Genomic DNA, 27,580 nt, shown 5'->3' with positions numbered 1-27,580 from the left:
AATATAAATTAAAAATACTTTAGAGAAAGTCAGCGGCGTCTTCAAAATATGTAAGTAGCAGGTGAAGTGGGCACAGTCTAGTTTGAAAACTTCTTTGAGCAGTCTTTCATAAACAAAATCATCTCCTTAAAAGACAATACAAATATGCATATGTAGTGTAGGAAATAACTGATAGTTAATGCCCCAAAATCATTTCCAAATGTGTTGCTTGTGAGAAACATAAATAATTTGTCTAGTAAAGGTCACCATGACCTTGACTTTGATATACTGATCTCAAAATAAATAGGGGTCATATACAGACCATGACCAATGTGCATACCAAGTTTGAAGAATCCATACCAAGTTGTTCAAAATTAATGATTTGACATCTGACCTATTGACCCCAAACTCAGTAGTGGTCATCTTCTGACCATGACCAAGCGCATGTCAAGTTTGATGGTTCTAAACCAAATCATTCAAAAGTAATGGTCTGTGACAAAAGTGCTCATAGTGTTTCTAGTAAAGGCAATCATGACCTATTGACCTCAAAATTAATAGGGATCATCTAAAACAAAACAATAAGGTGACAATGATGTAGATGACCATGCTGACAATGATGACAACACCAGACAAAATGAGCATAGGCCACACAATAAGGTGTTTTATAAGTTATTGTAGTTTTAACATCTAATTTAGCTTTTTGATTTTATTTACCAAGAGTTCATGTCTTTGTCAGATTATTTCTAACAGTCCATGTAAATTAGATGGTGTTGAAAACTAAAATGAGGGAAGGATTTAGTACTAAATCTTTGCAAAAGTTTTCTTTATCCCAGTTAAACCCGCCAGTTTTATATTGTGGCTTCTTTGTCAAAGACATCTATTGAGGGGTTTCATTTTGGTGGCCAATTTCTGCCTTTTTGTGTGGTAAATCTGCCACAATTGGAAGGCTGAAAATGAGTAATTGTTTCTCTTTTACAAAAACACAAAATGGCAGAAATCAGCCATCAAAGTGCTCCAAATAGACTTAAGTGCAGACACAACTGTCAAGTGATCTAAACTATTTATACCAAAGAGATATTTTGTTTTTTTATATTATCCCTTATCTTCATACTTTTATTAGATGTTAAATCAGTTTTAACATTGCTTTCTTATTAGAATTCCCAATCTCGATGTCTTTATAGTTTTCATCTCAGCCTCTTTCTTAAACAAATTCTATTACCGTAGTTCAGAGATCGTATTGCTATCTTTTCCCACCTTTATTAAAATGTCTCCACAGAAATGAGATGGAAAGTGGGTTCTTAATGTAATTATTGATCATCATATTCTTGTAATTTCAAAGTGTTTCCTTATATGTTTCACAAGCTTTGCATACGTAACCATTTTGCAATTATGTCGTTAAGTTGTCTTTGCCGCAATTGTTGTAATGTTTTGCTCTTTCTGTTGTTCAAGTTAGAACTTAAATTTTTTTTAGTGAGATATAGACTAAGTCGTAATAATACGATAATTTGACCTTAAATGTAGACAAATCTTGAGATGAAATAATAACTATACTCTCTATAGACTTTCTCAAGGGACTCATTCATGTTTAAAGGATTAGACATAAAAATGTTTATGTGTAAAATAAGAACTCATTTTTTGATAATTTTTATTTGAAAATATGACAGAAATTTTAGTAATGTAGTATTAAAGATTAAATAAAACCTGGGATTTACACTATTCTTTTCATATAAATATCTGCCAGTTCCTGTTTAGTGTTTGTTCATAAAAGTTAGTAAATTAACTAATTTTTAACAAAGTTTAAAAAAATCATTGCCAACATCAAATCTGTGAGTGTGTCCCTTTAAAACAGTCTCTATATAATCTAACAGTAATTCCATTACAGAAAGTAAGTCAGTCAAAAAGAATGGTCTTCAAAGTTACTTGTATTTGTTTAAATATTTATATGTATTTATTACTTTATATAAAATTAATTTATAATAATTCATATGTCTTTCCCAGATTCAGAGGCTGGTATGATGTCCGCTCAAAGCGAGGGTCCCACTACATCCTCATTTCCCAGTTTCTAGCCAACACACCCAAGGGCGAGCTATTCAGGAAAATGATGAACTTGTCTGATGCTCAAATCAAGAAACTGCACAGTCACTTCCTCTACAGACAGACAAAGGCAGGTGAGACTGATAAGCGACCAGTCACCGCTCCAGCAGTTATGTCCATACAGGAAAACCAGTCTATAATGAGGAAGGGAGACCACTCTGATCATGTTACAATAGGGAAGGTCACTGAAATACTTGTGCCAACTGAAGAGGATGAGGAGGAGGTGGAGGAAGGTGATCAAGAATATATGGACAATGATAGAGCAGACATGAGTAGGATCAGTGGGAGTACTGGAAGTGCTGGAAGAAGTAGGAGTAGCAGTAAATATTCTAGAAGTCCGGATTCAGGTGTTGAAAACATGAATTACTCCTATGATACATCTAGTACCTCAATCAGTGATAAGATTAAAAATCTGTCTCTGGATCAACGAAACAAAGTTGTAACAAGTGTGAATAAACCTAGACCATATTCAGCACATGACGACAGACAAGAAGAAACTCTAAAGAATGAAAACATTGCTGAAAATGGTGGAGAAGAGCATCCAAGGTCCAAGTCAGCTCCGGGTGATAGAGGCCAAATAGAGGAAGTGGAAGACATAGCGCCAACACCGTATATGGAGCACAGCAAGCCACGCACTGTGCATGTGGGAAGCATGGGCAAGATCACACTGTTGGAGAGTATCTCAGAGGCCAAGTTCTGGGAGAACCACATTCATGGGAACAAACCAAAGGTGCCGAATGTTAAGGAAGAGCAGGACAGTGTTAAAGATAGTGGAACTGAGAGTGCTATAGATGAAGTTGAGGCGGAGACACATGTACCGGTTGAACAAATCCCTGACACTGATGTTATTCATGCAGTTGAATGGGAGAATAGAGATAATTCTAGTCCAAATACACAGAAAAATCCAAAGAGAAAAGAAACTTTAGGTAATGTAGATGCAGAGTTTATTTCTATGCTGCTCGAGGAGGAGAAACGAAGGAGAAGGAAGAGGATGCCGAAGCGGCCGAGCGTTTTTGTCTCTGCAGTAAAACCATGGCAACAGAAGCCCAGTCTGCCCGGCAACCGACCCAGGCCCAGCATGGCATATACCAACATAACCTCAAAGGCAATGACGAACACTGGCCCCAGTACAGAACAAAACACTACCAGTCAGTGTGAACAGACATCTATCCCTTTAGTAAATATTTCTAAATCTAAACAATTGCATTTAAAGAAACAAAAGCAGTCTCAATCTTTGAATAAGTATGATGGACTTGTTAAAAGATTGGGTGACAATATGACTCCATATATGAAAACTTTAATGTTAGAGTCTTAACTATTCACTTTTTAGTCCTATATCAAATTTTGATTTTAATGTAATATTCACAATGTTTGCTGTGAGAGAAATGTTGAGCAGTAAACGTGGAAAAATACTTAACTGACCAGTTTGTTTTGTATTCATGTTAAATTTTACTTCTTCAGGAGTCTTTAAAGACAAGCATATATTTAACTCACCTCCGTTATTTATTTACACTCATCCAATTACTACAATATTTAGAATTTTTGTCACAGAAAGAGGCAAATGCCCCTCAATTGATATTGTTAGACATTCAGTTATATGTATTATGTTGTTTGAGAATGAACGCCAATAAATTGGTAAAAATCATTTATGTGTACATATTGTTTAACATTATCTGTTTGTGGTGCACAAGCAGTGTGAAAGGGACTAGAAACAAAGATGATACAATTGCATGTATTAAAGAAAATTGTCAAAAACTTACATAAAATTGACATCGTTGTGTACATTGCATTGAATCTTACTGATGTATCACATCGCTTACGAAACATGCATCTTAAACATATTTTGAGCATTTTTCCAATTCTAAATTTACCATGGTTGTCTACCACCTAAATCCCATAAGTTTAAAAATAATGTCTGCATATTTATCTGTACTTATAAACAGATATAATTTAAACTGGAAAACCATAAAGCGCTATTTTTAACAGGGAAACGCAGATGAGACAGCAACGTGAGTGTTGCATTTTAAGGAATGAATTGCGGGCTTGATGTCATTATCGGGGTATGAACGCAATTGGGCTGGTCAAAGTGTGTGGAGTCCGAAGGACTCCACAAGTACTTTGACCAGCCCAATTGCTTTCATATCCCCGATAATGACATCAAGCCCGCAATTCATTACTTATATTTACACAATAATTCATTATTTCATTCAAGAATTGTTAAAAAAACTTAATTTCATTTAAAAAAAAAACCTTTTCAGTAACCCATTCCTACCCATTCTGTAAATAGAACGACCCGACTCTAACCGGAAGCATTTTTTTCAAATGACGTCACAATATCGCAGGAAAAGATCAACCACTTGAAATCACTTTTAAACGTAAAATTCAAACAGTTATGGCAACTACACATTTAAAATTAAAAAAAAACCTAACACTTTCTAAAATGTTGATTTATATTTTACGGGACCTTCTGCGCAATACAAACAATAACAAGATAAATATTTTTCATGTATATTGTTATGCAATGAATTGCGATCCGAACATATCCGAAGATGTTGCGTTCATCGATTGATGAACGCAATTGCCGAAATGACGTTCATTTAAGGAATGGAAGTTGAGGTGTAAATATTATTATTTTAAGCATGTAAAGTGATGTTTCATTAGCCTAGTAGCTTGCATCGACAATTCTAAGGTTGTTATGATGGAGTACTGCATTTGCCAATTTTTTGACCATCTGGTGTCTAGCCCCTATAACAGATGAAATGCGATAGCTTTTATGGTTGAATTGAATATATATTCCCTATCATTCCCCGTCAAACATACACATTCACACATGAAGTAGTGATGACTATAATATCCTCTTTTTTTGGTGAAAATGTGAGATTTTGCAATAGCTATTGTGTCATGATTTTCGGCAGTATTAAAACACAAAGATTTAAAGATGTTCAGATTTCAAAGTTTCATATGTTCAGTTTCTGTTGTTACAAAATCAAGGAAAAACCCAAATCCAGTATTGTCCATGACAATAATTGACTGATGTAAAAATAAAATGATACTGTACCTTAATAATGAAATAAATCCATTTGTCAAGCTGTTTAGGCTCGCTTCAAGGCAGTTAAACTATTTTAAAGCAGAGTAAACAGTCTCCCATGCTCCACCCACTTTTTTAAATATTTTTACAAGTATTTGAACATTGACTGACTCTGTAGTATGTCTATACTTTTCAGCAGATTATTCAATAATAAAATTGTCAATATTTGTGGAAACAGTGTTGCATTGCGGCAGCCACTTCTTGTAAAAGTTAATACACTGTTGATGTCATAAAAATGATGTCTGGGTCTGTATTCAATGATCAACCACCTTAGATTTTACTTAATTTCAAAATTAGATTCCATATGTTTTGATTGGACTGTAAAAATAACTGACCAATGGACAGAATGGAACACTGAGGTGTGTCTTATAGGGATGATAGCAGAGCCAAGTTGCCAATCCTGAAAATGTCTGTGTGGGGTTCAGGGGCCCCCCCAAGGCCCCCGATGGGTCCAGGGCAAAGCCCTGGTGAGGGGACAAGGGGGGCAAAGCCCCCCGAAGCTTTCCGTATTTCAGGGATTCTAATACCCTTTTTTGCCTTAGAATAGTGTTCATGGAGTACATCTTTCGGTTTGGTAGATATAATTATGTTCAACAAGAGACATCCACAATCAGAACAATTATCAGGAATCTTAGCAGTGAAGTTTAACACCTTTGTCTTTAAACAGTGTTAAATTTACTTTTTTTACCTTAAGTCACAGGCATTAGACATGTACCTGACATTTTGGTTCAGTTGTCCACTTCCCATAAAACTCAACTGGCTATGATCAAATGCCTGTGTATGAACAGTCTACACTGTGGGATGTTTGATTTATAATAATGAACAACATATCGATTATCATGCTTGCAAATGTTCAAACTCACCTTTCGTACCCATATTGTTCGAACTGAGCTCGATTCGCTCCCTGTACCCCTCCTCCCTAGAAAAAAACTCAGCGGATTTACATTAATCTCAAAATCAATCCGTGAGGCCTTAAATCCGGAATTCCTGATTAATCCGGAATTTTATCATCCCTGGTCTTAGGACAAGGATAAGAATGACATTGACTACAGCCCCAGATGTATACCACGTTCAAATGTGCATGGGCTTATAAGAGGCCTGGTAAGTCTTTGAGGCATGTTATAATGTGGGGGAAAATACTCTATCATTATTGGCAAAAACGCTTTTGTCTTGAGAAAGTGTGTAACGATGGCAATGGGCATAATATTTATGGTTGTCAGGTTAGCCCACTCACATCTCACCAAGGCTACCCAGGTTCGAATTCCCGCCTTTTTTTTTCTTAGATGTCTGTATCAACATTGAATGGTGTTCACGCTCTTCCTTATTGCTTAATGGACCATAAAAATGTGTTTCTGGCATACCATGAACACCATCGGAACAATTCCTCCTTTTTACATGAGAATGTTTACATCAACACCGGCTGGTAGGAATTAAATCTGTTCCCCGACAGTACCGGACCGATGCACAAATACAGACCCCAGTTCAACATTTTTATGCGAGTAAAAATAGAAGTTTAGAATAGAAATTGAACTTGAAATGACCTATTTTGCAGGTGTTCGAGGCCAAAAAAGCTTGTTTGTAAAATATTGCTTCCAGCATATTTTTTACATAACTAGTCTCTACACATCGAAACCTTTCAAATGATACCAGAATAATATGGGGTCTCCAGAAATTAAAATTTCACATCGATGTACATAGGTAAAAGAATTATTTTCAAAGCTTCAATATGAAAACATAACACACGTAATTATTTAATGTTTTATTAATCCAAATTGTCAAAGAATGAAAATGAAGAAATTTGCATGAAATATAAAAGGGATGTTACTATGTATTCCCCATATTTGTAATGATAAGTCAGGGCCGATATTCATTAAGCATCTCAATCATTGCCAAACTAAAATAATTTCCCTTATTTAAGTATCTCACTTATATGAAATCATGACTTTAAAGTTTCTGAAATACTTTATTTCAATAAGACTTCATTCAAAATCAACACATTTATGTTAAAAGAATGTAACAAAATTTCTTTAAATTTGATAATAAAAAAAAAGAAAAAAAAGTTGACTTTAAGTAAGGAAATGACTTAAAAAGTTTGATAAAGACTGGCCCAGAACCACATTTAGTACAAATACTTTTTTCGAGACCAACTAAACATGTACAACATATGTAACGTCTACAATTGAGAAACAAAGAGTGGAAACAGCATAAACATTTGGCTGCATGTACGAGTTGGAACATACATCATATGTTTTCATGTATAAAGCTTGTTCAACTATGATTCCAGATTAAACATAGATTATAATAAATTATGCAACGTTTTAACTGGAACTAGTTTATTCAAGTACGGTGGTAGGTCTAATGAAGCAAAAATGTGAATGTTCATTTAAATAGAAAAGATAATTACTTAAAATATGTAGTCAAATGGAAGCCTTGCTCTGTTCGGTCGTGTGCCGGAGGCTGTTTGTATGAGGTATGGTCAAAGTAATCCATTTGATTATACAAATACTGCAGATTCAAGGGAGATCACTGCATTTGCAGAATGGTACTGGATTGAAAAGCCGAAGGCAGAACTGGAATATTCTAACCAAACTTTGTAATATTTGTTTACTGGAAATACATATATATTTCAAATTACATTTTCATTTCGAACAATAATTTACTACACAGAGGAAAAATGTTTAAATGCTGCACGAAATATATTGCAATCTTTAAAACAATCAATGTTTCTTTATATTTCATGCTTATCATTCAACAAAAATAATAACTAATATTTAATTGGAAAATCCCAACAAATTTTGACCTCATACCTGATGTCACTAATTTTTCTTCACAGCAACGTATGCGTAAACATTTGTTTTTTTTTAAGTATAAGTTATATTTTGATAAACCCACAAATCCAAACGGCATGTTTATCAGATATAATACACCACTTTTTTTTCAACAAGCCACCAAGCATGAAATATATATTTTATTGTACGGTATACTGTTAATGAAAAAAGATTTTTTAATATAAAATACATGTATAAAATTCTTATAATTTTCATAAGAAAACGTACAAACACATGTAGGTGATAGATAAAACACAATTACGATAATGAACAATAACCATATGCCTACAAATATACAAACAAAAAGAGAGGCAAAGCAAACGCCAGCGCCCGTCTGCTTATTTTACAGTCTAAAAAGGAGCATAACTCCACTCTCATTTAAGCCAGAGTAATGGGCCTTGCTGTCCATGTTTCTTTTGACTGCAGCAACATGTGTACCAAGTTTTACGGAAATATTTCAAACGGTTCAAGTTATGGCAAAGGTTGAAGTGTTTCAATAACAACATTGGCGACAACAACACCAAGGCTATGACAATACCTCGACTTTTTTTCTTCGAAATAACAGGCGAGCTTATAATACATGTGTATGGAATTACGCAGCCATGAGTGAGCAAATACCACTGGCCATCCCTCAAAAGGGCAAAGCAAGACTTGGACAGGGTTGTTAAAAAAAGTCACAAATAACCAAAATCTCCATACTATGATGAATGTGCGACACAGTTTGTTAGAAAAGCCCTATTTAACTGAACATATTCGATGTTACAAGGTCATGTTTTGCGATGACATCTTCATGCAGCAAAATGTGAGATAAACCTTGGAATGCCATTGTTTTGTATTTATTCATGTATAACATTACAGTTAATAGCGTATTCAAAACTGGAATTTAAGCAAAGATTTAATGTGTATTTAACAACTCCTAGTTCTCAGTTAGAAAAAAAAAAGATTTTAAAAACTAACATACAGAAGTTTTTATCACAAATATAAAAGGTGTGTTTGGCCTATGTTAGAAATTTTCATGTAAAGAAAGAGACAGATGTTACCTAATGGATACAAATTATCCATTAGGCCCAAAAAAAGAATTGTTTGCTTCCGATTTCACTTTATAAAAAAGGACACTACTTTTCTCATCTTTCTAATGCAAGAATGGAGAACTTATCAAACTTAAATATGATTGGCTGCTGCTGGTCGATAAAAACGTTCTGTAGCAAGTAAAAAACAGTAAGATCAGGCGTAAAAATTTAGGGTTGGTCTGGAATCGGAAACAAACATTTCTATATGTTTAGCCTAAATGCAATGAAAATACAATTTATATCTTCACTAATCACTGGGTAAAAATCATAAATATAGAAAATTTATATTGATTTGTACTAATTTATTTTTTGCTTGATTATGTTGGCAGCTGAACCCTGATATAAAATCACTCTCGAGTTTGTTTCCTGGGCAGAAACCAGTACTGTGTCCTTTTTGAGAGGCCACGATAAAGTACCGCTGTTGGGGCTCATACCCACAACCTCTTAGGCGAGAAAGCGGACACCCATACCACTAGACCACTTTCACCCTGTTCATATTGATGCGGATTACGAAATAAGTATAATCTAATTGCAAAGCAAAACAATTCATTCAGCACTAAATATAATAAAAATTTAACGTAATCAGCACAAAATATAATTTTTCTAAAAAAGAAATATATCTAACAAAATTATTTCATTACTCGACCGAAAACACAAATAAATCCTAAAACACCGTTGAGCCGTAATAAGAATAATTTACATAGTTAACTACAAATAGAATACAATATACTATTTATTAAAAGTACAGATTGCATGAAATAAAATATAAGCATATACAATTGATAACATGACTACAGTATATGAAAGACATATATCAAAACCACCAATCTCTCTGATATAAATCCAGTATTGATATTTCGGCAGTATGGGTTCACTCTCCGATATATCTTATGATAAATTAAAACACCTTATATTGTGATTTTTTTTTTGATTTTAATATTGTTTTCACATTGATAAAATTTTCTCTAAGAAATTGGAAATTACATATTGGGCGGAGTGTCCAGAATGTTTTTAAATTTAACAACGTACTTAACAGCTTCATTGTTAACTTGTAGAGATGAACTATTTTATCATATGCTCACACATTTAAAATAAAACATGTACAGTGAAAACAGTTGTCAAAACTTTTTAGAACTACTGTAGATCACAAAAGTGCACATAAAGGCTCTAGGGCAATAAAGATTTGGAAATTAACAACGATGACGTTAACAACGTTGTTACCTTTAACAAAGATCTGAAAACAACACTAAGCCCTTTAACATGTATAAAATGTACACAAAGTGCTAGGTCAGGTCACAAGGTGTCTTTACACATTCACACGAGGAGCTAAACGTCCAAAATAGAGAGAGAATGTACGAGGAAGGCATAAAAAAAAATGGGGAGAGATTGACGAGAGCAGAATACAAGTGTTACAACATGGCGCATGCTCGCTTCGGCTTCTTCTTAGACTTGCCCTTCTTGTCTTTCTGTAAACAATGAAAGAGATCATGTAAATACTTGCCCTTTTTGTCTCTCTGTAAACATGAAAGAGATCATGTAAATTTGAAATAGTGCATAGTGTACTTCAATAGAATCAGCATACAACATTAAACAAGAGTGCTGCTCATAGGGTTTATAATAATGGCCAAAGTTAAAGGTTTTGCATTCTGATGCTGCTAATGACGGCAAGGCTATGATAATACCTTGATTTTTTCTACTTCGAGAAATAGACAAGCTAAAAACACATCATGACTCAGCTTATTATGACTTATTAGCTGAGCAAGGTTCCAGTTTTAGGTAATAGTCATTTGAATATTTCAAGTTTATGAATCATTTCAAATCATGTATTGTAATCAAAATGACTAAAACATTTTTAATCTAGACCAAAAAACAATTGTACATGTAGCTTTTACACATATTTGGTTGCGTTCAATTATCACAAACAAAAACAATTTAACTCTTCTAAACTGAATATGTAACATTGCTTTTAAAACACAGGTATACAAAAGAAATCTGTTATTTTTCAACCAATAAGCTTGTTGTCTTGTAAATCCATTTAGGTTTGTCTTGTGAAATGTTACATATAAAATCAGAGATGTGATAAACCTGGCAGCTGATGGGCTGACACCATTTTTAACGATGGGTTTGGGGGACTCTTTAGGCCCAAAATAGGATTTGAAAAACCCTGCCGCAAAATCAAAACTGGCTTTCTAGAAGCTTTTTAAGGGCTTTACTAGCAAACTGGAGTGTCAATAATTACAACAAATAAAACAAAACAATCAAAAGCATCCAGTTAACTTTATTTATTTTTTAGATCCACGGAAAGCCACAAGCACATCACATCCCCATTTTTGTCTATTGAAAAATATAAAATACACAAACAAGACTTACAAATTTCCTGATTTCCCTAACAAGGGTGTAGAAGGCATCATCCACACCCTGCCTCGTCTTTGCCGAGGTCTCAACGTAAGGGATGTTATAGCTGTCCGCAACCTGCTTCGCTTGCCGTGTGTCCACAGATCGTGATTGCAGGTCCACTTTGTTTCCTACCACTGCAAGTGCACATATGGGGTTACTTAAAATCCTGGCAGTATCATATATATGTTCACAATTGTCATATACAGTTGAACACCGCTATTACGAACACTTTTTATCCGAATTTATCGCCATTTCGAAATTATTTTCGGTCCCAATTTTACTCCCTCTTTGTTTAACGAAATAATCCCTATTTCGAAGTAAAAATTAAGGTCCTGATTTGTTATTTAACACCTTTTTATCAATTCTTATTTTGAAGTTGATCATGTCATGGTTATTCACACCATACTGTGAATGCATATTTTAATGCACTTGGCAAACGGCTTGAGGTGACAATGGAGCACAGTTAGTGCTTGTTAAAGAATGACGTTGAGCATGTGTATGTTACAAACATCAATGTCAGAAAATGAACGATTCATCTGGGTGATGTAGTGTGTATATAATTGCTGGTTAACACTTGAATATCATACAAAAAAGTCTCATCAGATTCCATTGCTACATTGTTCACTCGACCCGCTACTGAAAATCCGTGCTATGTTCCGAATGCAAACATGTGCTGTCATTTTGTTTTAAATGTTTTATGTTGTTTTAATAAAGAAGTTTAATAACAAATTATTTGTCATTTATTAAATAAATTGTATTTTTGTAAATGAAAAATCACTCAAACCGAATGTATCTTATGGTAGCGTGTAACCGACATTGCAATCTTCACGACTTAGTATTTCACGTCACCTTTATGACTAAGTTCGCAATCGCTGTCATTTTCTAAAAATTGTTAATCCGAATTATCGCTATTCCGAAATACTTTTTTGGGTCCCTAACATTTCGGATTAACAGTGTTCAACTGTATATTTTTATAAACAATAGGACCATCTCATCACTAAGCGATCAATAAAATATCGTTAAGATGACAAAGTTCTATTGAATATTAAGGAAGTATCACAAATTCAGATTCATTTACAGATTTACATTAAGTCTAATCTGACCGATAAAGCTCTTAGTTAAGACATTGATATTTTAACTATTCAGAAATATTGATTTTGAGAAGCGATCATACTACAATACTTTGGTAGATAAGATGGCCCACAATCCCTAAAACTTTAATTTTAATGAGATAACATCTTATGGGACCTTTTCGTTTCTATTATAAAATATAAATCTAGTGTATGTACAAAAATGTTACGTATCCAATTCAAATGCACATATATTAATTTGTAAAAAGTTAAGAGTTGGATCTCTTTCAAAGACGTTTTTTACATACATGTGAATTTTGATTACAGATCAAATGATTGTAAACAAGTTGAAAACTAAGACAAGAATGTTTTACTTACAGACCATGGGTACTTCATCTGCATCTTTTACTCGCTTGATCTGCAGAGAAGAACAAGTTAAATGGTAACAATTACTTGTATAGGGAGTGGATTTATCAGAACTTAACCACAAATAAGCTTATTCTCTAATAGCTCCAGTAACTTAAATATAAAATTGTGATTGCAGGGATGTGATTGACCTGGCAACTGGAGGGCTGAAACCATTTGGCCATGGGTTCTTGGGAGTACTTTTGGGGTCAAAAGCACACTGCCGTATAAGAAAAACTCGCTTTTTAGAAGCTCTTTTGAAGGTTCTTCTGACTTCAAAGTAGAAGCAAACTGGAACATCAACACTTACAACCAAAAGCACTCTATAAACTTTATAAATCAGCTAAAAAAAAATATATATATATATTTTATTTTATTTTATTTATTTTTTTTTGGGGGGGGGGGGGTCCCTGGGGCCATTATGTCGGCAGAATTCCGCGAAATCACATCCCTGGATTGTTAAAATGATATTGGGTCACCAAAGGCCATGATTATGAACAGTCTCAAGTTCGTGTTCAGACTTAGAAAGGCACTTTAATCAAATTACAAAATCATCTTTTTGTTTTACAAAAATAAATATCAGTTTCAAAAATAATAATATTAATATGATCCAGCAAACATAGGAACTATTTCATGATAATAGAGCCTTAAATTCTGTGATGGCAAAAGGGTGCACATGCTGGTCACACAGAGAGCAGAAAGGTGCTACCAAAAAAAAGGGCAGCGTGCAGCCCTATCCTATTACTCTACAGCTCAAACTCTACAATTAATGGAACTAGCCCCCCAGTTTGCCAGCATATGAACCCTAAAAACACCTAATTTTAACCTTAAATTGATACTATTAAAATGCTGATATTTATACATAACATTATTTTTATTACAGTATCATGTCCACAATATAACATGTTTAAAAGTTTTCTTAAATGAAGTGTTGAAATGCATCAACGATTTTAAATTTGTCATTTCAATACCTCAGTGAATCATTTTTTTAGTTGGTTTGACGGTTTTGCCCCCCCCCCACCCCCACCCCCAGTTATCCTGGATCTGCCACTGACTACAGATCTAAGATGTTACTACTGAAGATCTTTATTAAAATGGGGGCCTTGAACGCAAAGTTTTTTCAAGTCAGGTAGTAATGTTTGAATTTTGGGCTTGTTGACACCAAAGATGATAACTGGAACAGTACCTGCTCCCTGTACTGGTTTATGTCCTCGAATGATTTGGCGTTGTTTACAGCGAACACGCAGAGAAACCCCTCTCCCGTCCGCATGTACTGATCTCGCATTGCACTGAAAGAGATTCAATGTTGAAATGACAGGTACGCTTTGGTTTTGTGAATGATACAGTCACTATTGAAGAAGCAGTTAATCTTACAACATATGTGGTATGATCATGTCAAACGATCTGTCAAACATATACGAACAATAAATCTTTTGAAAGTTTAATACAAGCAGTTATGTCTCAGACTTATATGGTACACATAAATCAGCTGACATTGCTTGAAATGAACATAATGAAAATTCATCCTAAGGCGTTCCAGCATTCGGTTAGGTGTATCAGTTTATGAATTAAAAAAATAGTTCGCACAAGAACAGTTTCACATTCTGGTAGTATTTGTTTAGCATTGAACCTATAATTTAAATCATTGTTTATACCAAAATATGGTAAACTGCAACATTTTAACAAAATAATTTATCAATAATAACATATAAAATAATATACAAGTATGTTCAAGTGGTCGATATGATGGATTCACAGGTTTATAGAAATAGATAAGACCAGTGTAACTTCACGCAAGTTTCACAGACAATTTTCACATACAGCATCAATCCTAAATAACAATGACTGATATACATGGCATTGGTCAGACTGCGAAAAAACATTGTGAAAATCAATAGCGAATCATTAATATGGCAATTTGTTTCCAGCAACCGTGAAAGAATTGGTATTGTGGCTTGGCAGTTTGAACCCTGATATTTCACAATTCACAGGTATGCTTATTATCACAGCAGTTTCTTAACAGTAACTATGGAGTGGTAATACGATAAATATATTTTCCTTATACCAGTAGATTGCTTAAATAAAGTGCAAATAGATAACTAAACAAAGAGCACAGTGGAACGAACACCAATGCTCTTATCATATGTTGTTTCTCGATCAAACAAGGGGAACAACTTGACAATTAGTAATGCCAGAGTTAAGCATTGATAAACATGTGTGTATTGTCTCTGGCAACATGTGTACTAAGTTTTATTTGAATACTATGAATAATTTTAAGAGTTATGGCCAAAGAATAAGACTTTGCACAGTGACACCCAGGCTTTGACAATTCTCTTTCTCTTAAGATTGACTATGACACTGTTATAGCACTGTGTGTACAACCCTTGGCACTAACAGGGATATCATCAATCAGCTGAAGGGATAAAACCATTTTGGTGATGGGTTTGGGTGGCACTCTTTAGGCCCCCAATAGGTGTCAAAGGGGGTGGAGGGTCAAAGGGGATGGAGGGTCAAAGAGGGTCAAGTATTCCGCCGCAGAGGGAATTTCAAAAGCTCATTTGAGGGCTCTTCTTAAGTTTGAAGCACTCTTAAAGTATGGTCAACTTTATTAATCAGTAAATAAGAACAAAAAAGTTTTGTCTGTAATTGATATTCTACAAAGACCAGAGCATCAATGAACATAATTAATAAATCATCTCATATTATTATTGCAGTCAGCTTGAAATCACAAAGGCCCAAACTTTCTAGTCATGAAGTAATGTATGGTAAAAAAACTACATTGCCCTTCAATGTTTCATTGTTTAAGCTGTGCTTTAAAGTCATATGACAAGGATTATTTCAACTTGTTCCTTAGGACTGGTATTTGTATACCCAGTAAGTGGTCAATGACTACTAACCTATATTCTTCCTGCCCGGCCGTATCAAGGATGTCCAGTAGACATGTCTCCCCATCTATCACAACCTGCTTTCTGTACGAGTCCTCTGTAATGACAACATACACATTAGCTTCAATCAACCCTCCTGTTACAACTCATAATGGAATTCAGTAGCATTACATCTTCACTTTTGTGTCGGTTTCCAACCAGGGGAGGTAAAAACTTGTACCCGTGATGATGTTCATAATGAATATATAGGGCACATTTCATTTAATAATCTAAGTTGTAACTACAGTAAAAACTCACTAAACTGCAACTCCACAAAACCGGAATCCTCGGTATACTGGACTTTTTTCAGAGTCCCAGTTTTCCCCTTCTATTTTCAATGTAAAAAAATCCCTACAAAACCGGAACCCCGGAATTCCGGATACCAAACAAAAAAATTCGAGAAAATTTGTTAGTAGTCAACGTAATTTTACCTCACAAAACCGGACATATATTTGTTCCAACATGTCAAAATGATTTTGTGTATGAGGAATTCGCGAATTGCGTGTCACTTTGTTTTGACAGCCGGTTCGCCTTTAAATATTGCACCTGTGATGTTGTGTTAACGATAATCGATAATGATGATTGCGAAAATAAAGAACTAGAAACGGTTATTAAGTGATCATTTTGGAGGGTTGTTTTATCTAAAGACTTCTATGATTGAATCAAATTAGAGCTGTGCGTTAATTAAACTATCAAACATACTTTACAAGCATTAAATTACAGATAATCGGATAATTTGTTTGTTTGTTACTCAAATCAAGAACTTTGATTGGTGATGAAGTGGTCATTTCCGCGAGTTATTTTATTTTAAGACTTGGAAAAAAGATGAAATGTTTAATTATGTTTATCACTTTTGCATGTGCTTTTATCATGTCTCAACTTCCGTCTAAACGTCAAAGAATATTGAACTGTCCCTAGAGGACAAAATTCTTACTCCGTACATCAAATCCTCACTAAACCGGAATCCTCACTAAACCGGAAATTTTGCCCAGTCCGTACCTTGTTCTGTTTAGTGAGTTTCTACTGTACACAAATCTTAAATCTATAAGATCATCACAAATGGCAATAAATAAAAAAAAAATATCTTCCGCAAGAATGTTTTCAACTTGAAGACTGACTTACACATTGCAATATGTAGCAAAATAACAAAAACATGACACTAAAATTTCACTTAACAACTTAAAACTTTAATGAAATGGGCCCCAGGGCACCCTTCGCAGAAAGATATTTTAGTAGGGAACCTTACTCTGCTTAAAAGTACATGTTCACCCTTAAAGTTACGGACATCTTTGCGATAAATGTCCTTACGATATATATTTTGAAAAAAAGTTAACGCCCAAAACGAAGTTACGACTGGAAATTTACGATATTAAGCCTTATGATCTTTATTTAAACGGGCCCCAGCGGTGTAAGCTTGGTGGTCTCAGGTGGGCATGACCTCTTGTAAGCTTAAAGCAACATATGGCAAAACCATAAGGGGGGATGGGGATGGGGGTGTAACAGAGTCTACTAAAACAACTTGGATTAAGCCACATATTGTAGCACAGAAGTTGTAAATTAAAAGTGTCAAAAAAAAGTACCTGTAACACAAACTAACTTTATTTTCGAGGTTGTATCTGACCAAGCAGGGTTCATGAGGGCGAGTGCCATTGTCGCCATTTTGCAACAAAATGTCGGCAATTTTTCAAATTTGGTGACAATGATTTTTCATAATTCATTATTAAATGATAATCGATTCAGTCTCTGCAGAAAATAAATCGAGCCACTGTTGTGACATATCCGATAATTGGGGCGTGCAGTCACGACTTGGTTGATTTCCTTGTAATTTTATGGATTTTGTTTAACAATGACATCCTTTAATGCTTGTAAACTTAGTAGCAAAAGTGTTACATACAGACAATCGAGAAAGTGACAGAAAGTAAGTGTGGTCACGATAAGTGTACTTTCTGAAGCAGGTCCTAGAAATTCTGAATTAATTGACTATATCTACCCATATATTATGTCGATATAGAAATGGATATGAAATTAAATCACAATATGCTAATAAAATATGCCATTTATTAAAAAAAAATATGCAATTGCATGACAATAGGTGAATAAAATGTGCTATTCATACAATAAAGTGTTAATGATATTCCTATTTTTAGTCAGATATAGTTCCAAATTGTCTCATATAAACATGAATATACAAGCTTTGCCTCCTCTGATCCCTCACAAGGGTGCTGCCTGGAGCCACCTCAACCTCCTTGAAAAAATGGCGACATCTTTCCAAACCCAGAAGGATCCCCAGTGTGATACAAATAAAAAAAAATTAGCATGAATCCTGCATATATTTTTTCAATTTATATACCTTTAGAGAAATTTTAGTTTCTGTCTGTTGCTTCCACCCTCTCTAGTCCAGTGTAAAGAAAAGCACCAAGCCCCCAGTTAATAAAAGATCATAAGGCCCAAGATTGTTTTTCATTTCTAGGCGTAACCTGGTTTTGGGCATAAACTGCGTTTCAATAAAAAACATCTTTAAGGAAATTTATTGCCAAGATTCTTCCCATAACTCTACAGGTGTACCTGAGCACTCTTAGGCAGAGTAATGTTTACGGTTAAAATATCTTATTGAAACAGGTTATTGAAGGTTTCAGCCTCTTTTCATCACTTTCTGTAACTCCCATATCCAATTTTAATCTGTATGGAAAGCTAGCCCCTACTATAGTTTCCAGCGTGACTTATATATCGCCTTTACGGATACCATAAAGACGCTCGCAAGTATTAAATCGTCAATTTCTTCATTCACTTTGCATGTCATTTGCTAGTTATTGTATTCGCATTACTAGATGTAACTTTAGTTCAACATCAATACTCTTCAAGCATTGATGTAAACTATTTTACAACCATTAAGGGTTATTGTATTACAGATTGGTTTCAGATTTCATTAACATATTATGTAGCAAGGGGAGCTAGCAGAAAAGTTCTAACTGACATAAAATAATGAGGCAGATAGAGTCCTTCACTTTTTACTCCTCGATATAAACAACCAGCAAAACTCTTTTTATTTCTTCTATGGCCAAACAAAATAATTGTGTGGTTAGGGGTACATCTTGTCCAAAAAAAGGTAGGGTGGGTGGGCTTTTATTATTTTATTTTTTATTAAGCTTTATGAAGAATATAATTGTCATCATTGGGGAATTGCGATAAAGTAATCTTCATTATAAACCTTTTTTTTAACTAGAAATGTGTCCATAGGACACGGATGCCCCCACTTCGATTTTTTGTCACAGAAAATAAGCCATAATGATTATTCAGGATAATCTGCACAAGGGCAAATCCTTTTCAAAAATTAGATCGGATAAGATATTTTTTAAGTATTGTTGGGAAATAAAGGGCCCTAACTCCTAAATGATTAAAGCGATTTCCATGGCTATCGAACTTGATCAAGGTATTATGGTCACAAACATGTGTTAAAAGTTTGGTGAGGATTGGACAAACAGTTTTCAAGAATTAGATCGGAAACAATCTTCGGGACGTATTTTTCAAGTCTTTTTTTGCAAATAAAGGGCCGTAACTCCTAAATGACAAAAGCGATTTCCATGGCTATCGAACTTGATCAAGATATTATGGTCACAATCATGTATGTAAAGTTTGGTGAGGATTGGACACATACTTTTCAAGAATTAGATTGGAAACATATATTTTTGAAGTATTTTTGGCAAAAAAGGGCCGTAATTCCTAAATGACTAAAGCGATTTCCATGACTATCGAACATGATCAAGATATTATGGTCACAAACATGTGTTTAAAGTTTGGTGAGGATTGGACAAACGGTTTTCAAGAATTAGATCGGAAACAATCTTCGGGACGTACGTACGTACAGACAGACAGACGTACGTACGGACAAGGGCAACCCTATATGCCGCCACTTTGTGGGGGCATAACTACATATTAAATATGCACTAACCAAAAATAACCACTAACTAACAGACTATAAAAAAGTAGCGTCGGTGCCTATTGTGTTGGTAGGGTTGGGTAACCCAATCCATAAGTTTTTTATAAGCCTAACTTCAATGCCAAGGCTGTGTGTATTTAATTTTTCTTTATGCAAATACTATATTTTTTATATCAAACTCTAACCTCTCAGCTGACCTGAGGCAGTACAATTCTACAACGGTGGGAATTAGACTCTTACTTAAACAGAAAGCCATTCATGGCAAGAGATTTCAAAAGGTTTCTAGGACTTGCCAGGGTAATTTTTACATCATATCACGAAAAATCAATTGTTTCGCTTTACCACACTCAGATCTTGAGTGTTATAGCAATAAAAAACTTGCAAACTAAGTATTAACAGTAACATGCTCTTTGTTATTTTTGTCAAGCTGTTATTGTTATATATCTTGACTTAATTTCCTACATTTTAAGTACATCAACCGAAATAAACCAGCCGCCTGTTGAATGCATGTGTGTTATATGTGAATCATGACTGGGGAATGTCCTGTATCTGTTCGAACAGCAGGGCCTGGAAACCTATTGATCATAGCGTCCTTGACTGAGATTTTCCCACAAAAACATGCCATATTCCAGACTTAACATTGTTTTGCAAAAAAATCAATGGTTTTAAATATACCTATATACAGCTGGTAATTGAAGAAAAATTACTTTGTAATTGCTTTATTACCTGACAGTTAGATTACTATGGAGGACAAGTTGCTTTGAACTAATAGTGTTTTTCTTTTTTTTTAAAGATGAAACATTTATCCATCAGTGCATGAAATTTAATTTAAACCATACTGCTATTTGAAGATTGTAACCACCCAGTAATTTGTTCAAAGATGATGAAACAAAAAAAAATACTATTCTCCAACAAATTGATATAAAGACACAGTTTAAAGTGGTGAAAGAAAGTGCTGCTCCAATCCGACTATTAAAAGTATTCAGTCTTCCTCATGCAAAGAGTATTCAGGATATGATTTTAATCAGAGTGAGAGAAACTCATTTGTCTTGGGAAACATTATCAAGTTTCTATGAACAAACTTGAAACAGGTGAGATAAGGCAGCTGTCAACCTACTTCGACCATCAAACAATGCAGTTACCTGTGCCAAAACAAACTCGTCTAGATTATTACTGAAAGGTATATTGCCAAACTAATGTATAAATATATATAGAGAGAGACAAAATTTCCTATTCATGTGGACTTCACTGTAGTTAAATATTCATGCTTACATGTTAAAGCTGCACTCTCACAGATTGAACGTTTTGACAACTTTTTAATTTTTTGTCTTGGAACGAGCCGTCTTTTGCAAAAATCCATGGCAACCAGTTATATAAGACTGCTAACAATTTTTTTTTTATATTTAAGTTCAAAAATTGATGTTTAATGCATTTTTCTTAAACCTTAATAGCCATAAAACATTTAATTCGAATGGATATATGAAAAATTACGATCTGATTTTTTGTCAGAAACATTATATCATTGGTTGACAGATATTTACTCAAAAATTTGCTCTTTCCAGGAGAAAAAATATAAAAGTTGTAAAAATGGTATATCTGTGAGAGTGCAGCTTTAATATGACGAGAATTACCCAATGGGTAAATATGCCCACAGAGGCACACAATATATGGCTCAATAATCGGCCTAATGCCCATATAAAACAAAAACACCCTTGAGGGTTATTTTACCCCTATGTCTGAAGTTGGAATAAGTCACTTAAGAAATTGTTCAGCCTTTGAAACTAATCTATTCCCTAAAAGAACTGTTCCTGGTAATGAGTTGGTTCAATGATAACAAAACGACCACCATTTAACCAAGGGGCATAACTCAACAATAATAAAGCCAGTGTTCTGGGACTTCATGTGTACCAAGTTTCAGTTTAATATCTTGAATACTGAGAGAGTTGAAGCAAACATTTTTGCACAACGACGCCCTCAGACAATTTCTGATTTTAACCAGACAAGTTTTAAGTCTGGGTGTCTTTCAACCATAAACTGGAGAGAAAGGTGCCAATGCTCATCTGTTTTCTTATTGAATCAATAGGCTTTACTCAATGAAAACTATTTCAATCAGTTATTCGACTTGTTCCACATACAATGCCGTTATACCATTCATAAAAACTGCAGTGCTGTGAATATCAATAATATGTATGTATTCACATACAGGTTGCTTTGATTTTACTTTTCATTAAATCATATTGTGTATCATAAGGCCTAAAAACCAACAACTTTGATTCCGGTTACCCGACCCTACCCTACGAAATAGTAGCCAACCCTACCATTTTTAAAGTCTGTTGGAAAAAAAATATCAAAAAAATCTTTTTATTTTGTCTTTTACTATTTTGTTTAAAAACCTCTGAAGTTTTAAACAAAATATTACTTTAACGCCATACCCCAACGCTGACAATAACGTCCTTACATAAAGCCTACCAAAAATAAATAAAAAGCCTACCTACCCTTTGTGGAAAAGATGTATGGTAAACGTAACCAAACCAATTTTTTTGGCCTTACAATATTACAAACCATTTTCAAATCTATCATATTTTAACGCACTTTAATAGTTAACATACCTATTGTAGGGTCATATTCTTCCACGAAGCTGAAAAGAGAAAATTATACCTTTATTTGCAGTAGCACAATTTAAATGCTTTATATGTATGTTTACTAATTTTTTGTTATCTGCTTTTAAAAACCAACAACTTTGATTTAATATCTTAATATACATGTACTCAGTAACTTCAGTTATCAAATAAACAGACTGATGCAAAGGTGTGTGTGTTAAACTTTAAACCCTTGCACACTAATTATGAACCAAAATATAGTTGTTTACAAAACTGTGTTATTTTTCTACCCTTTTTCGGGCCCAATTTCCCTCCGGAAAAAGTATACTCTTTTTTTGAAGAGCATTGACCTGTCAACATTTAGCAATAGCAGCAATATATTCCCATTCATGAATATTACCATATGTTTGTTGAACAAAGGTTTGAAAACAAGATGAACATTAGATGAATCATGTTAGTATTATTCCCTTTTAAACAAAAGGTTTGAACAAAAGTTGAACATTAGATGAATCATGTTAGCAGTTTTCCCCTTTACGCCATAATGAAACTATTTTCTAACTATTGATGAACCCCATCACCATTCCCTAAGAAGGGGGAAAAAACACTTTAATAATACAATAAAGTGGTGTCCAAGACTTACTACTGTGGATTATACACAAGATGTCAACAGGAAACAATTTGTTTGTCATTACACAGAGTTCCCGCAAATCATAAATAAATAAAATCTGAGCCTTTTCCCTGACCAAATCTTACTTTTCCCTGACCAAACTATCGGTGTTCGATCATGCGAGCTTAATACATTGTAGGTCATCAATGAGCATAATTAATAATGTTGGCTTCCATCCTCCCCATCAGCCAACCCTTAATACCTTTTCTTCTTATGGAGTGTATTAGCTTTTTTCAGCAAGGAAGTAAGAAACTGCCTTTGCCTTATTTTCTTCTTACTGCTATTTACAAATTGTTTCCACGGCCATCGATCTTAGGTTTCAAATTTCCTTGAATTTTTCCTATTCCAAAATTTCACTGACTAATTTAAAAATTCCCTGACTTTTCCCTTACCCTGACAGTGGCAATGTGTTACAATGTTAACAGAGGACTAAGCTTCATTTTTAAAAGTTTTTGGTCAAACATTTTTTAAGTACCAGAATCGGTCAAAATACCCAAAAAGAAACCCCACCGTGCAGCTGAAGTGCTGAAATTATTTTGGGGAGGTGTAATGTTTTGACGGCCACTTTTAAATCTATCATCAAAAAATAATGGTCAAGTCATTTCTTTCACTTAAGTGGTTTAAAACAACAATAACACTGTTATATTTAAATGAACTTATTAATAAGCTATATTTTTGTTATTTGGACAGCTTGAGCTTTTTTAAACGAACAACGAATAAGTCATGGTGTTATACCATATTTTTTCAGAGAAATTACAACAGCACACAGACACTGCAATACTACATTCCAAGATTATGCAAACGATTATTTCTGAACTCAATTTTAAACTATCAATTTTTAACAATACTCGATCATCAGTTTTTTCCCAGAGGACAGCAACTCCATAATGGAGTCAGTTGTAATATTAAATGTATATAGATGCTGCCGGAGCATGTTAAGGCTGAGCACTGCAGGACTTACAGGTTCTGTATAAGCTGTATGGTCAGAGCACTTTTGCCAACGCCACCTGCTGTAATAAATAAGACAAACACTAAAGGCCGTGCTTTGAATGACTTACTGGTTTTGAATCAGCTGTATGGTCAGTGCACTTTTGCCAACGCCACCCGCTGTAATAAATAAGACAAACACTTAAGGTTGTGCTTTGAATAACTTACTGGTTTTGTATAAGCTGTATGGTCAGTGCACTTTTGCCAACACCACCCGCTGTAAAAATAAAGACAAACACTGAAGAGTTAACAACATTCTTACAGTCATACATCAATTAAATTTAAAGGCATCATAACAACTCTGAGATTTTTTAACCAGGTTAAGACTGTGGTCAAGGTTCACCTTAAGGAAATTTGCTTTGATCAGTATCTGACAATCTTTTTCTCCCAAAATTGACAAAACCTATAAGAAATAGATAGATAGTGATAGTAGAAGAATATGTTAAACATAATTATAGTATTGAAAATCAGACCATTATACTACTGTTTATCAGATGAATTAAACTTATCAACGATCGATAATCAAATATTCACATGTATATCATTTACATCAAAGGGAGTCCTAATTTTGACAAAAACTTGAGAGGATAGCGGTAATGAAAAAAGTGAAATGAGACAGTAATGGTCTGACATTTAGGCAAACAATCTTACGAAGGTTATCATAAAAGGTCTATCAACTTATGTTGGTGCGCAAAAACTTGCGATTTGTTGCTTTTTGCAATCCAGTATATAATATAACTTTCTTTGATAGGCCATCTTTGTCTTAAATAATTTTCGATCAAACAACCTGATAGAAAAGAATGGGTACCAGATGTTTTGTCACCTTACCAGTTCGTTTACCTTATTTTATAATACAAAATGGGTAGTTGTTTCATCAACATATTTTTACAGTTCGTCAACCTTATTATAATTGGTAATTAATGCAACTATTATGTCCAATTTATTAGGTGTGAGCAAACACCAATTTAGGAAGAAAGGAATATTTCAGTAGACCATTTTATTGAATATTTTACCTTTTGATGTGTATGTTGACAAGCGGAGTGTGTGGAATCGTTTATTACTCAAAACAGTGTTTTTGCATATGTTTTATTTATCTATGTGATACATGACTGTGGCTAAAATAGCATTGTTAATAAATGATGCACCAGGATCGGCCAGTTGGACATGGCCGACGAGGCTTGGAGTGAACATATCACCTAATTGCTTGACGCTTGCGTGGCAAGTCATCTTCTTGCTTCTTATACTGCACGTCCAGTAAGTCCGACCACCCTTGTTACGGCGAGCTGTGTATGTGTATCTGGCACTACTGACGAGCTTCTGGCCACCTCGCTTGCACCGGTACATCAGCAGGAACCTCTAGGGGTCTGTCGGGTAGCGACTCATCCAGTGGATGATGGGGTCGATCGAAGGTCCTGTTCGAGATGTCAAACCGGTCTTCCAGGATACCATCAGCGGCGTTGGTGCTGATGGCATCGTCTGCTACTTCTTCGGCGGCGGCTACTGCGTTGGCTTTGTCGTCTGCTCCTTCTTCGGCTACTTCGTGATCAGCGTCGTCGTCTGCTACTTCGTTGGCTGCTCTGATGACAAATGTTGTAGACATCAGGCGTATCAGCGATGCACTGATGTTCATAGCCGGTTTAGTTATAACTATCGATGCCGTAGAATGAACTGATCGTCGACATCCATTTAGCATTCATCACATCTGCATGCCAGATTTAGCTCATTTTTTACCATCTGTTGGTACTGCTGAGCAGATACACCTGAATTGCATTTACGATGTTGCCAACGTTCAGACACATCGCTGACATGTGCGGTCAATTAGGTCTTCAAATGTTTAAGCTAATTGGTTTAGCATAAATGTGTGAACTAGTTCTAAACAATTAAGTTGACGAAACTGCGTATAGGTGTGACGAAACATCTTGGCAATTTATTATATAGAACAAGTGTGACGAACTGGAGAGTCGACGAAACCTCCGTAATGCGAAAGAATTACTGTTGAATTATAGTTAACTAGAAAGATGCATTGTTAAGACCGTTGCAAATGCAAATAGAAATTATTATTCATAATAAATATTTTCTTCATTAAGTAAAAATTTCACAAGCCATTATTATGAAGTTTGTCATTTGATCAGCAGAAATTTTGGAATTGTCAAACCGCTATCAACCAATCACAATAGATTTTGCAAGAAATACAAAACAGATTTGACATTAATTGAAGTAAGTGTACCTACTCTGTTCCAGAAATGTGTCCTAAGAAAAACAAACGAGCTAAATGTGAAAAATACTGTAATTTATAATGTCAAATTGGTGGGTGGGGTAACCAATTAACAACTGTCTGTCAAAACTTATAACTAATGCAAGGTACTAAAGCATAATCAATTAATTACCTCCAACGACTACAAGTTTGTATTCCGTCATTCGTGCTTCCGGTAATGTCAAGCAAGTCTAGAAAATTCAAGGTAAATAAAACAAACAAAATTTCTTGGCTGAGTTAATCATTCCAAACCAGCTGACCTCGTTCTGCTGTCGTTCACACCCGATTCGTGTTTTGTATGTTGATAAATTTAGAATATAGGGGAGTCTCCTTTAAAAACGAATTTAAAAATTCACATTTCTGTCTCTATTGGTCGTAAATTTTGATACTAAACGACCTAAAACACCACAAATCACTTTATTTTCAGTACTTTGTTTTTATTTATGTTTTGTTTTTCACGTGCGACAGAATGCAACTCATTTCCGAGTACCCTTACCTGTTTTGTTCTATTTTTATCTCAAAACTATAAATAGCATCGACTCCGGAATACCCAATTTAGTCAACACGGCGTTTGCTTAATCGGATTCAAACGGCCATTGACGGTAGATAATCATATTTATGTGAGAGGATGATGAAACCATGTCTATATATATCATGTATATCGAGCCGTAGACATGGTTCTATCAACCTCCCATATTGCAATGCTGGCTGTCAGACTTTTCTTCTTTTCGTTTTCATCTTAAAAATATTTCAACCCTTAGTATAATACTAAAGAAATAACCCACAGCAATTTTTGACAGTCAAGAGGATTATTTTTATGAAACCTTGGCCTTTTTATCAAGCCATTGACATGTATAGAAACATATTTCTCGAAACATCTTAAATCCCTTGTAACAGGATCAAGCTCAGTACACTATTTTGGTTTGGTACTAATTGTGTAATATTCTCTTTTTAAGGAGTTTTGAGTTTGTTTAAAGGAAAACTATTTCAGATAAACTAGTTAAACTACTTAATTGTTGTTTCATACAATCATATTTATGTAAGTAATACTGCTAAATGGAATAAAATACTTAAGAAATTTCGAAAAATTGACCTTATCGACCCCCCTTATCGCAATGCTGGCTGTCGGACTTTCGTCGATCCCCACAATTTTTCAACCCCTTATCAAAATGAAGACTTTCAATCCCTCAGTCTTTTCACCCCCTGGTGATGATACTTCAGATATTTTAATTGCCACATTGAATACATTTCAAACCCTTTATTAGAGATCTTAAATTAAA

At 34.5% G+C, this 27,580-nt stretch overlaps 2 protein-coding genes across 4 annotated transcripts in view; one reads left to right on the top strand and one right to left on the bottom strand.

The window, feature by feature from the left end:
- Window positions 1-3,689, top strand: part of LOC128230255 (uncharacterized) — a 36,672-nt gene extending 32,983 nt beyond the window's left edge. Inside the window, exons 14-15 of the mRNA XM_052942365.1 lie at window positions 24-50; window positions 1,978-3,689. Coding sequence (XP_052798325.1) covers window positions 24-50; window positions 1,978-3,388 — 1,438 coding nt within the window. The 3' untranslated portion in view covers window positions 3,389-3,689. The remainder of the gene's footprint in view (window positions 1-23; window positions 51-1,977) is intronic.
- A 3,218-nt stretch (window positions 3,690-6,907) lies between these two features.
- Window positions 6,908-26,593, bottom strand: LOC128231683 (GTPase HRas). 3 transcript variants are annotated; one of them, XM_052944755.1, is made up of 8 exons: window positions 26,434-26,593; window positions 24,215-24,263; window positions 22,402-22,430; window positions 15,829-15,913; window positions 14,118-14,220; window positions 12,905-12,944; window positions 11,430-11,590; window positions 6,908-10,525 (listed from the first exon to the last, which is right to left on the bottom strand). In XM_052944755.1, exons 1-8 carry the CDS (start codon window positions 26,462-26,464, stop codon window positions 10,469-10,471), a joined length of 555 nt encoding a protein of 184 aa, XP_052800715.1. In that variant the 5' UTR covers window positions 26,465-26,593; the 3' UTR covers window positions 6,908-10,468. The 3 variants fall into 3 exon arrangements, with proteins under 3 accessions (XP_052800715.1, XP_052800716.1, XP_052800717.1); XM_052944756.1 differs by lacking the exon at window positions 24,215-24,263 and adding an exon at window positions 24,118-24,166; XM_052944757.1 differs by lacking the exon at window positions 24,215-24,263 and adding an exon at window positions 24,021-24,069 and having other exon boundaries at window positions 26,434-26,578.
- Window positions 26,594-27,580: the final 987 nt, after the last annotated feature.

This window comes from Mya arenaria, chromosome 4 (assembly GCF_026914265.1).
Source record: "Mya arenaria isolate MELC-2E11 chromosome 4, ASM2691426v1".
Classification (NCBI taxonomy): domain Eukaryota; kingdom Metazoa; phylum Mollusca; class Bivalvia; order Myida; family Myidae; genus Mya; species Mya arenaria.
Note: the sequence above shows the minus strand (reverse complement) of the source record. Positions and strands in the feature narration are given on the sequence as shown.

What these genes read in the sequence shown, in the direction of transcription:
- LOC128231683 (XM_052944755.1), bottom strand. Translation starts at nt 26,464, where the DNA reads ATGACGGAATACAAACTTGTAGTCGTTGGAG. An exon ending in AGAATATGACCCTACAATAG is followed by an intron (nt 15,914 to 22,401) that starts GTATGTTAACTA and finishes TTGTCATTACAG; the next exon opens with AGGACTCGTACAGAAAGCAG. An exon ending in GCCGGGCAGGAAGAATATAG is followed by an intron (nt 14,221 to 15,828) that starts GTTAGTAGTCAT and finishes AATCTCTTTCAG; the next exon opens with TGCAATGCGAGATCAGTACA.